The 12,500-nt window shown below is 47.9% G+C and overlaps 1 protein-coding gene across 3 annotated transcripts in view; it reads left to right on the top strand.

Annotated features, from left to right (window-relative positions):
- LOC143029831 (transcription factor AP-2-epsilon-like) overlaps window positions 1–12,500 on the top strand; it is a 224,772-nt gene that overhangs the window by 160,787 nt on the left and 51,485 nt on the right. For 2 of the 3 annotated variants that reach the window (XM_076192909.1, XM_076192908.1), the window contains exon 6: window positions 2,614–2,833. The exons of the other annotated variant lie outside the window; for it this stretch is intronic. In XM_076192909.1, coding sequence (XP_076049024.1) covers window positions 2,614–2,833 — 220 coding nt within the window. The remainder of the gene's footprint in view (window positions 1–2,613; window positions 2,834–12,500) is intronic. 3 annotated transcript variants of the gene reach the window in all.

Here is a 12,500-nt window from a genome sequence, read left to right as displayed (position 1 = left end):
GATATGAGATCCCCCGGCGGAAGCGACGCATTCGAAGGCGACCCGAATGAAAAGATCGCGCGCGCTTGGGCCACGGTAAGCTGCACTCGCGAGAGGCACCACGACCTCGGTGCCCCAGCAGCCTTACCCCTTGACCTAAGCGTTGATAGAGAAGCCGACGAGAACACAGCAGAAGCGTTGCGACCTCGACGTCGTCTCCCGGAGTGGCGGGAGCGCGGTGCGCGTGGCGAGATCGTGAGCCGAGGGCGCAGCACGAGGCGAACTTCGTCTTCGGACTTCGGTTGACAATGACGTCATGTCGAAGGACGTTTTCCTCTGCGAACTCGTATGCGTTGTAGAGTCCCACAACCCCCTCCCTCCTCCTTACCCCTCTCCGTTCTTCCTCCTCCTCCTCCTCTTCCTCCACCCACGCCTTCACGAACACCCATTCCGAAGTAGTACAGTAGGGCACCCAAACCACCACCCATCTCGCTAGTTCGTCCTTGCAATATATCGCAAAGTAGTGCGCGATGTTCTTTTGACACGCTTGTCAGGACTTCCTTTCTTCTTTAATTGATTCCGTTTGCCAACACACTTTTTCAAATTGTTTTAAGTTATGTTTACATATATCATTATTCTTCCCTTTTTTTTTTCCTCCAAACACCATATGCATCCTTTAATCTTATTCCTCCTCCTCCTCCTCCTCCTACTTCGTCTCCTACTCCTCCCCTCTTCTTCCTCCTTTTCTTCCTACTCTGCTTTCTCTTCCTACTCTTCCTCGCCTTATGCCTCCTCATTTTCCTTCTTACTTCATTTCATCCTCACACTCTATAAATCCTTCTTTATTCATAAGTCTTCCTATTTTCGATATGATTTTAAGCAGCTACCTCCTCGTTCTATGACTCCTCCCTTTCCTCCTACTCCTGCTCTTCTTCCTATTACTCACTATCATTATCATTATCATCATGATGAGAATCATCATTATTAACATCACCACCACCTATCGTCGTTGCTGTCGTCATTATTTTCATTGTCTATTTTCTTGATAAGATTTTCAACCTTTCGTTGACGACCTTCTCCACTCTCCTCTTTCTGACCCCATCCTTCCCATCTTTACTTACTTCTTTAGCTCTCATACAACTGCTTTCACTCCTACGAAAAAAAAAATTAATAAATGAACGAAACACAACAACCAATATAACCGAAAAGGAAAAGTAACTTCACAGGCGTTTGCCGACAATCATGACCGAAGCCTTTATTATTATTATTATTTTTTTTTCATAATTGTTCGATCGAATTATCGAGTGTTGCCCCAGCTTGCAATACGCTTCGTTCATAAATCCCAATATGTTCCGTTCTTGGACGAACTTTTTGTCAAGCAGAGACAACAGAAGGGCTTCAGAGCCCAGTTGAGACAGAGTGCAAGCAGTTGATTCTTACCTGATCAACTGCCTAATCCAACCGTCATCTACCCACTCCCACCCCTATTCCCCAAAGACGAAAGCGCCGGTAAACTAAAGTCCATAACAACCCCTACCCCCACCGTGATAATTTACAAACAATCCCTTTGAAATCCTCCAAAAGGGCTATTTTGTAAGGTGGGCTATCTGACAGATGTAGCCAGAGAAACCGACTCTTACAAAATCGCCCTTCTCAACCCTTCCAAGACAACATTTAGCCCAACCCGTTACTCTCACACCAGCCCAACTCCTCTGGCGTGGCTTCAGCCGGGAGTGGACCTAGTGCTTGCTTGCTTACTTGCTTGCTTGCTTGCTTGCTTGCTTGCTGGCTGGCTGGCTGGTGTCAACCACTAATTTCCCTTTCACTTCACACTTCTGTCATGCTTGCTCCAGTCTCTCTTTCGCTTCCGCTTTATTTTTCGCTCTTTTTATCCTACTCTTTCTTCTTCCACATCTTAGTCTTCTCCTCTTCCTCTTACTCTTCCTCTCCTTCTCGTTCTCCTCCTCCTCCTCCTCCTCCCCTTCCTCCTCTAGCCTCCCTCCATTCCCTCCTCTTCTGGAAAGGGAGTGATCATTGCAGGACTAATAAAGGTTTCTTTGCTTCGTTAGCATTCTTTTGGTTACCGTCACCATCGTACTCCTTCCGGTTGGCTGGTGACCCCGTTTCCGTTCTCCTTTTCTTTCTTTCTTTGCTTCTTCTTCTTCTTCTTCTTCTTCTTCTTCTTCTTCTTCTTCTTCTTCTTCTTCTTCTTCTTCTTCTTCTTCTTCTTCTTCTTCTTCTTCTTCTTCTTCTTCTTCTTCTTCTTCTTCTTCTTCTTCTTCTTCTTCTTCGTCTTCTTAATTCGTCTTCCTTCTTTTTTCTGTTTTCCTTATCCTTTGCTCTTTTCTTTCTTTTCCCTATTTGGTGTAGTTCTTATTCCCAGTTTGTCCCTTCCTCTTTTCTCCCCAATCTCCCCTCCTTCCTACCACCTACTTGACCCACTCCACCACCACCTCCGCCACCACCACCACCTCCACCACCACCACCTCCACCACTACCACCTCCACCACCACCACCACCACACTCACCGCCTGTAGTCGATTCGAAATGTAAGCATCATTTCCACCATCCAGCCTGAAACTCGCTTCAGAAAGGCCTAATCCACTTATGACCCTGGTCCTCCTTTTCGGTCAGGCCCTGAGAGAGAGTATGGTCTCGTTGCAGTCCCCAAGGGTGAGAAGGGGCACCTACTGTCGGGTGTTCCGTCGGGCAACGACGTTTTCTGCTCAGTCCCCGGCCGCCTCTCCCTCCTCTCCTCCACCTCCAAGTACAAGGTGACAGTCGCGGAGGTGCAACGGCGCCTCTCTCCTCCAGAGTGCCTCAACGCCTCGCTCCTGGGCGGCGTCCTACGCAGGTAAGTCACAGCTTCTTGTTCTCCCAACTCCTCTTCCAATCCACCTTCTCCTCGTCCTCCTCTCTCTTTCCCTCTTCTCCCATTCCCCTTGACTGCAATCAGTATTTCAGGGAATTTAGTGATACCCGTAAGGACCTGAGTCGCGAAGCATTCTTTTAAGATTGGAGACTAATTTCCACTCAAAAAAAAAAGAAAAAAAGAATGCTGATCACTCTCAACTTCTACCACCCCTCCTTGAATTTCTTTGTCGCGATATTATCCCAAAAGATAAAATCGCTGGTAATCTTCAACGAAATACCAAATACTTGCTCTCCTTCTCCTCTCCTCTTCCACTCTCTTTCCAAGGGCCGAGGAGGACTCTACGCCCTCGAGAGCCCTCCTTTCTTTTGTCTTGTAGATTAAAACAGGGTACCTGCACCGTACCAAGACGCCTCTTCGATGTCGTGTGTTGACGTTCTTCGCGGCGGCTGCGGCGGCGGTGACGAAGGCTGCGGCTGCGGCTGCGGCTGCGGGCTGCGGCGGCAATAGTGCTGCTGCCCTGAAAAAAAAGGTAAGTGCGGTGCGTTTCCCCCCGCGAGCCCTGGCGGAATGTAGACCGCGAGGACCCACTTCCTGCGGCTGCGGGCGGCGGCGGCGGCGGCGGCTGCGGCTGCGGCGGTGGACGGGTGGCCAGAAGATCCGCATTTACCCCGTTTGCAATGGAACGAGTTCACCGCCGTTTCAAACCCCGCCACCACCACCGCCACAGAGCAAACAAGCAGCTCCATTGTCATCAGCTTGATTGGCCCCTTTCACTGTTATGGACAACATCGACGGTTCTTTCTGAATGCCGCCAGACGATTTTATTCATTCGAAAAAAAACTCCTTCTCCTCTTCCTGAAGTGAATAGAAAGAGTTATTCCCCGCAGAGAGAGAGAGAGAGAGAGAGAGAGAGAGAGAGAGAGAGAGAGAGAGAGAGAGAGAGAGAGAGAGAGAGAGAGAGAGAGAGAGAGAGAGAGAGAGAGAGAGAGCATGAGGAGGAGATGTTCGGAGGGGGACCGTGAGGACGACCTTATAATGCATCGCTTGCAAGGAGGGCGAGACGACGTCACCCCAGGGAAGGTCCTTCTTGAGGTGAGGTTCTGAGGAGGAAGGGGAGAGGGTCCGCCCGCCTTCTGGAAGTGGAAATGGCCGGACGCGTCACGGAAAGGTTAGGGAGACACCTTCCAGCAATGACGTCGAGGGTGGGAAAGGGAGCGGGACAAGAAGAGGAAGAGAAGGAGGAAGAAGGAGGAAGAAGGGGAGGAGGAAAGAGAATAGGAAGAGTAGGACGGGAAGGAAGAGAATGAGGATGGACAGGAGACAGAAGAGGAAGAGGGGGAGGAAGAGAGAGAACAGGAAGAGTAGGACGGAGAGGAAGAGAATGAGGAGGAACAGAAGGGAGAAAAGGAAGAAGGGGAGGAAGAGAGAGAATAGGAAGAAAAGGACGGGGAGGAAGATAATGAGGAGGAACAGGAGGGAGAAGAGGAAGAAGAGGAGGAGGAGAGAGAATAGGAAGAGCGGGACGGGGAGGAAGAGAATAAGGAGGAACAAGAGGGAGAAGAGGAAGAAGGGGAGGAGGAGAGAGAATAGGAAGAGCAGGACGGGGAGGAAGAGAATGAGGAGGAACAGGAGGGAGAAGAGGAAGAGAAGGAAGAGAAAGAAAAGGAGGAGCAGAACGAGGAGGAAGAGAAGTAGGACGAGGGAGGGGAGGGATGAGAGAGGGAAAGAGAGGAGGGAGAGGAGGAGGGAGAGTGGGAGTGAGAAGAAGAAGAGAGAAAGAGGGAGAGAGAGGGAGAGGGAGTAAGAGGAGGAGGAGGAGGAGGAGGAGGAGGAGGAGGGGGGGGAGGGAGGCATGAAAACTAAAGAAGTTGTATTGGGAACTGGTTTAGAGGTATCGAAAATGAAACGGAGCGTAGCGAAGGAGCGGGGGTAAAGAAAGAGAAGAGGCAGGAGGTGACAGTGGTTGACAGGGAAAGAGAGGAGAGGTATGGAGGGAGGGAGGGAGGGAGGGATGGAGGGAGGAAGGAGGTATTGGCTCAGATTGTGAATGAAACTGGGGGCAGGTAGCAGCGGCTTGGAGGATTGGAGGAGGAGAGGGAGGGAGTCACAGAGGGAGGAGGAAGAGGAGGAGGAGGAGGAGGAGGAGGAGGAGGAGGAGGAGGAGGAGGAGGAGGAGGAGGAGGAGGAGGAGGAGGAGGAAGAGGAGGAGGAGGTTGTGGAGATGATAGGAGGGGTCATGGTTGATGGGGGGATATATTGCCAGCTGGAGGGCAACAGAGTGAAGAGAAAGAAAGAAAGAAAGAAAGAAAGAGAGAGAGAGAGAGACGGCGGCGGCTAAGATCCAGACTTAAGGAGCAGAAGAAGTAAGCGATAAGACCGGAAAAGGAAGAGGAAGACAGAGGGCAGAGGGCGAAGGGGGAGGGGTGAATAACAAAAGAGAGAGGTAGAGAGAGAGAGAGAGTAGGAGGAGCAGAAGGAGGTAGAGAGAAGGTGAGAGAGAAACAGAAATGAAAGATAGGGAGGAAAACGGAAGAGAATAGAAGAAAAAAGAGGAGAGAGAGAGAGAGGGGTGAGGGAGGAGGGAGAGAGAGGGAGGAGGGAGGGAGAGGGAGGGAGGGAGGGAGGGAGAGGGAGGGAGGGTGAGTGCAACCGGACAGACGGCAGCCCGCGAGCAGCACTCGAGTTTTTGGGCACATCCGTCAGTCGCCAGGCTGCTATTAGCCTCGCCAAGGTAAAATTCCGAGGACAGGTTCGGGGCTGGCCGCCTCTGACACCACCTCCGCCGCAGTACCGCCGCCACCACTGCTGCCGCAGCCACCGCCGCCGCCGCCGCCGGCGCCGCAGCGCGTTTTTACTCGCGCTAAAGCGGCAGCGTCCCTCCTGGACAGACCTGGTTGGCCGACCGGCCAGCCAGGCCGCCCTCCCGCCGACCGACCCGCGGCCAGCCACGGCCGCCGCGCCGCCACATCGCCGCCGCCGCAGCCGCCGCCGTCGCCGCTGCCACCGAAGCTGTGGTCGCCACACGCAAGATGGAAAGAAAAATAACAACGACAACAACGGCAACAAGCGGCAGGACCAGGACTGTTGCTGTTGTTTCTGCTTGCTGTCAAGTGCACACCCTCGCAGAACATCATCCGGAGATCGCACGTGCTGGCGAGCTGACAGCAGCAGCGGCAGCAACACGGTATATACACCAGCGAGGACCTCATCATCATCATCATCAGCCAGGGCTCCTGCGGGCCACGCCAAGTACCTTTTCCCCCCGCCTTGGCAACCTTCCGATTCGCTTCAGCGGACAAGAGAGTTCGCAAGACCATCTCCAAGCTCCCATTGCCAAAAATTTCTTCTTTATCTCCACTGGAAAAACAGCACTATAATTTTAACCTGCCTAATTTGTTATTATCCAATTTTAACCTCTTAATATTCTTAAAATACAAATCTACAATCGATATTGGTAGATATTACATGTATGTGGCTATGTTTATGTACATATACGAGGGTACTGGTGTATTTGTGTGTGTGTGTGTGTGTGTGTGTGTGTGTGTGTGTGTGTGTGTGTGTGTGTGTGTGTGTGTGTGTGTGTGTGTGTGTGTGTGTCCACCGTATAAATAACATAAACACACACACGCACATACACACACACACACACACATATATATATGTGTGTGTGTGTGTGTGTGTGTGTGTGTGTGTGTGTGTGTGTGTGTGTGTGTGTGTGTGTGTGTGTGTGTGTGTGTTTATATATGTGCAAATGCGTTGCCCATTAGATTACAAAGGATTACAAAGGCGGAGCATGCCGACGGGAGACCTTTTGATCCATATCTATGTCCCAAGCCACTTGTCTGAATAAACTTCAATCATCTGTAGACTTCAATCGGACCCGTGAGGATAAACAACAAAAAATGACGATAAGTTTGTGTTCCCTGATTGAGCTGTGTTTTCTCTTTCTGCAAATTCGTTTACGTTTCTATGGATAATCAACCACGACACTATCGACATGTTATACGACTTCCATCATCTTCTTCTCATCCGGTGAAACTGGGGAAACGATAGCTTTAACCTATATACTCTGTTTCATTCGACCTGATTAATATTGTTTCTATAAATCAGTGATTTCATGTTCGTGGTTCTCAGCATCTAATGGAAGCAGTTTCCAAGGATGTGTAACGGTCGCAAAGGATTACTGGGTCGCTGGGAGTTACCAGTAAACCCTTTATCACACTGGGCTATTCTTCATCCGACTGTTGGGGCAAATCTGCAGCCGGTAGCTTCCGGGAAGAAATCGGATATGCTGAAGGAAAATAATTTTCCTCCAACAAATCAAAATGACTCACTCACTCACTCCTCTGGATCTTGAACCTCAGGTAGATTCTGGTCCGCCAACAGTAATCCTCACCATGCCCTTCGGTCCTGTGCTGCTTCCATCCAGTTTGCTTTATTTATTCCTCTTCTGTCCATCTCCGCATCCGCACCGTCAATCTATCTCATTCGAGGTCTCCCTCTGGGTCTTCTTCTAGGCATATCAAACGACATTCTATGTAAATTGCTGAGAAAACAAAATAGTATGCCATAGTGATTTTACGGCAGAAAAAAGCTGAAAGTAATGGGTACTAATTGGAAGTTGAAGGAAAAATATCCCAATCTAATAACGACTTAATACCTACAAACTGTTTAACTCTCCGTACGTACATAGAATTTCAACGGAGGGACTGATTTTCATATTCTGCGTCTGTATTCCCCCATTTCGAATATGGCTGTAGATTTGCTACAAGGATTAAGAAGTGCAAAGGAATATGTTTAATTGTTCTACGTGAGGGTCATAGAAATAGTCTTTGAACAGAAGGGAGGGGATTTAATCCTTTGTTCGAGGTGAAACAGCCGAGTTTGAATATACATCGGATAGAATTCTGCACATTGATACTGCACCTTATACTTTCATACTCGACTTCTTGGTAGATTTTCGATTTACAAATGCAAACCTTTGCCTCAACAACATCCTACCTAATCTATATTATGGTCTACATTTTTTAAGTCATCATTGGTTCTATAGACGTCTCATAATCACAAAAACCCAAGTTCGATTCCCGACGAATACCGATAAATGTCACCTTCCTAGCTATCGTAACACATAAGGTAAAACTGACGTCTTCGGTGCAGTAATTTTTTCTCAAATTTGAAGAGTTCCTGAATAACTGAAAGCAAAACACATGCCATTCTTTCACTTCCACTCACCTTCTCTTAATAATTTGTTCTCTGGCCACTGTACTGTTGTCACTCTTTCTCATTTGCGATCTCAATAACCCCCTTTCAAAGAGAATGTTACATTTGAAGCATTAGTTGTAGCAATGCAGCCACTGAAGGTCACCAAAGAGGTGCACTCTCCATCTCTGCACAAAGACAATGTGTTGATTTATGTCAAGAAATGACTGTCTGCGAGGAAAATAAATCCAAAAAACTCTTTGTAACAAATCTTCACGGTCCCTTTTAGCCTGAGACCCTAATCGAATGAAACAGTACATCGGTAGCGGGTGTCTACATTGCCAAGAAATTCATTTCCTCTGGGTTTCCAGTCTTCTGCGAACTTACTATGATATATATATACATATATATATATATATATATATATATATATATATATATATATAAATATATACATACATATACACACATATATATACACACACATACACACACACACACACACACACACACACACGCACACACACACACACACACATATATATATATATATATATATATATATATATATACATATACATATACATATGCATATACATATACATATATTGTCCCTGCATTGTCAGAGCTTAATATATATGACCTATGTTAGAGAACCTACAGCATCTGATTATCACAACCTATCTCGTAACCTTGCAGTTGTAGTAGGACCTTAGTTTTTGGTGTACAGCAGGTGTGTGTGTGTGTGTGTGTGTGTGTGTGTGTGTGTGTGTGTGTGTGTGTGTGTGTGTGTGTGTGAGAGAGAGAGAGAGAGAGAGAGAGAGAGAGAGAGAGAGAGAGAGAGAGAGAGAGAGAGAGAGAGAGAGAGAGAGAGAGAGAGAGAGAGAGAGAGAGAAGGTGGGGGAGGGTTGCGGAACGGAACCTGTCAGTAGATCTTATAGGTCAGCTTTCCCTATGGCAGCAGATTAGAAGTCATAATTTACAAAACGAGAAGACAACTTCATTATTTTATTTTTCTATTGTAGCTTGTTTCTTTCCTCAATCCTCCACTCACTTACTCTTGTAAACTCTAATCACTTTATCCTCATGTTGTCCATTCACCTCTCTTCAGCAGTGTGATGCCAACTTCTTGTTTTTTTTTTCTTTTCTTTTTCATCACACATGATTCTCGTTGAGAGCTCATTACCCTCTGGCCTTCTTGCTTCCTTCATTATTTCTCTCCTCCCACTACCACCCTCATCCTCTTCCTCCTCCTTCTCCTCCTCCTCCTCCTCCTTCTCTTCCTCCACCTCCTTTTCCTTCTTTTCTTCCTCTTGCTCATTTCCCAATTCTTTCTCCCTTTATCATCCAGATTCCCATCTCATCCTTCAATTCCCTTTCCTCTCCTTCTTTTCTTCCTACCCCTACTCGGTCTTGTCGTCCTCCTCCTCCTGTTCCTCCTACTCCACTTATGCTACACTTTCTCATCCACCTTCTCACCTCCACATTTACCTACAGTTTTTTTTTTTTTTTTCTACTGCTGAATAATCTTCGCTCAAGGAAGAACGCTCCCTCGGTCAGCTACTCTACTTTACCACCTTTATGATTTCGCGTCTTCGGTGCGACATTTTCCTCAAGGATAGAAGCGCTGGAGATCGGCGATAAGATACAAATCTTCTCCTCCTCCTCTTCCTCCTCCTCCTCCTCCTCCTCCTCCTCCTCCTGTTCTCCAGCCTGCCCTTCCTCCTCTTCTTCCTCGTCCTTCTCCTCCTCTTACTCTTCCCCCTCTTCTTACGCCCATTCTTCTTTATCCTCTTCCTCCTCCTCTTCCTCCTCCTCCTCTTCCTCTTCTTCTTCCTCGTCCTTCTTCCCCTTTTACACTTCCCCCTTCTTCCTACGTCCATTCTTCTTTATCCTCTTCCTCCTCCTCCTCCTCCTCCTCCTGTTCTCCAGCCTGCCCTTCCTCTTCTTCTTCCTCGTCCTTCTCCTCCTCTTACTCTTCCCCTTCTTCTTACGCCCATTCTTCTTTATCCTCTTCCTCCTCCTCCTCCTCCTCCTCCTCCTCCTCCTGTTCTCCAGCCTGCATAAACCTTATGTAGTCGATACTTTAGGGACTATAGTGACACCCCTATGGACCAGAGACACGCAGCATTAATCTATTCTTTTATGTTTTTTTTATGAATAGCGCTAGTCTCCACCCACTTTTAATTTCTACTGTCCCTTCTTTTCGTTGCCCTTTTCAGACCTCTCCTTAAACTCATTTTGTGACTCCACCTCTTTGGATAGAAACTATGGTTATTGCAATCGAGGAACTAAACATTCTTCTCCTTCTTCCTCTCCTTCTTTCTATATGTCAGTACTACTTCTGCCTGGTGCGTGGAAGAGGGAGCCCAGACAGAAGGTGGAGAGACGAGATAGAGAAGTTTGCAGGAGTGACGTGGCAGAGGTTGACGCGGTCATGTGAATCATGGAATGCTATGAAGGAGGCTTTTGTTCAGCAGTGGACTCAGGATGGTTGATTTGATTGACTACTTTTGCCATTGCAGACAATCACTCGTCTTCTCCTTTTTTCCTTCTGCAGCCAATAGTCCTCTCAACCTCCCTGGTTAGCCCCCCCAGCCCCCCTCCCTCCCTCCTTCTCTCCCTCCCTCACTCACTCACCCCTTTGTACAACCCTCGAACCTGGAAACACGGTAGTTTACTTAATGCATCCCCTTTCCGGCGACTACCTAACAATTTCAGTCGTCCAAGGCTGGACCCTGACCATGTAGGGATGTGGTTGTGGGGGAGGGGGAGGGGGAGGGGGAGGGGGAGGGGGGGTCAGGACCAATCAAGAGGACCTCCCTTCCCCTAATTCATGCTGGGGTTCCAACATTCTGTACAACTTGTCATGAAAGGGTATATACAAGTGGGCCGAAGGTACTTATGCAATCATACTCGGATCATGTTATTTGTATCTTTTTCGCCTTATTCTATCTTATCGCCAGGATTGTTACGAAGATGATGGAGGAAGGTTCGAACACCAAAGTGACTAAACATGACCCGGTTGTTGATGTATATTTACTTTTGCCCCACCCTGTACAATTAAAATTCTTTCCTACTCATCTGTTGCGTTTTGGATTTCACAATCCGCTTTCACCTGTCCACTCAGCGGGTACATTTAGAATTGTTCCTAAGTGTTAGAAGCGTTAGAAGTAGATATAGAGAGTCTATTAGTTCAGGTCGTATATCTAAACATGGAATCTATTGTGGTCAAGTTCATTTCTATCGTAAATTCATGAAGTTCATACACTATGCTAGAAAAACATTACATATTGTAGTCCACACACAGAAAACGAATATAGTTTCACCTGGGAAGTACAATATAAAGTACATTCACCTCCATTCATAAGATGATACAGTAGATTCCAGACAGACGAAGCAACCGTAATTGTTTATGTCAAAGACTTACGACTTCAATGAATCTATTATGCCACTCACGTCGTAAACTTAGAACGCAAACAAAAAAATACGGTCGCACCAGCCACCCCGAAGACACAACCACCGTCGTCGTTACAAATGAAGGCGATTGTACACGCAGGTCGAGATGGGGCTCTGGAAACAGCAGCAGCAGCAGCAGCAGCAGCAGGGGCCCCTGGCAGTTACACGAGAATTGAGGAAGTGTGGATGGAGAGTTGCGGAGGTGGCTGCTCCGCCTTCGCGTAACAAATTGCACTAGTTTGTGTTCAAGGCGCTTCAGACTAATACTAGTTTGGTCTAGGAAAAGGCTTCACTAGTCCGGACTGTGGCGAAATGAGCGAACGCCTGCGTCGATTGGCCAAATGTAGATCAGTAACAGTCACCCCGAACTCAGAAATAACTTTCCCTTCCTGCTAGTCTGGAGAGGTGGTGCAAGGCATTGTAGTAATGCTAGCCCGCTGTTTCGCAGCGGACATACCCTTCTGCTAGTCCGGGTCGAACCGCAAATTAGCATTTGTGTTAGCTGGAAGAGTCGGGGAGCGCAGAAGTACTTTTATGACCCGTCCGAGACAAGGCGCAGGCCAGCACGATCGTCCTGCAGGAGCGCGGGGCACCGCACGGAGCAGCACGGGGGAAAGGGGTCCGCGCTTTCGTTATACCGACGCGCACTTCATCATCAGTGTCCTCTCAGTGAAACAACAGGTGATCTGATTCGGCCCAAGGATGGGTCTACCCGGCCTTCAGACTAACGCTTCCCAAGACTCTGACAATCCGTTAATGCCCTGTGGTGGTTGTGTCCTGTATAAAGTCCTCTGGCATTTGCTTGCCCAAGAGAGGACACCGGGGTTTTATGGGTCATTTAATCGAGGGTGTTGTGTTTTTCACCTGCTAGCGCCCAGAAATCTCCCTCTTAAGCTGAATAACATTACCATTAACGAGACATCGAAAGAAGACTTCCATGGGTCCACTGATCAGATGAATAATTTCTTCCCGCCGTAGGCCACGGACA

Source organism: Oratosquilla oratoria, chromosome 11, assembly GCF_046742065.1.
Source record: "Oratosquilla oratoria isolate Oo_2021 chromosome 11, ASM4674206v1, whole genome shotgun sequence".
In the NCBI taxonomy this organism is placed as follows: Eukaryota; Metazoa; Arthropoda; class Malacostraca; order Stomatopoda; family Squillidae; genus Oratosquilla; species Oratosquilla oratoria.
The sequence above is the reverse complement of the archived record's forward strand: the minus strand, read 5'-3'. Positions and strand labels throughout refer to the sequence as shown.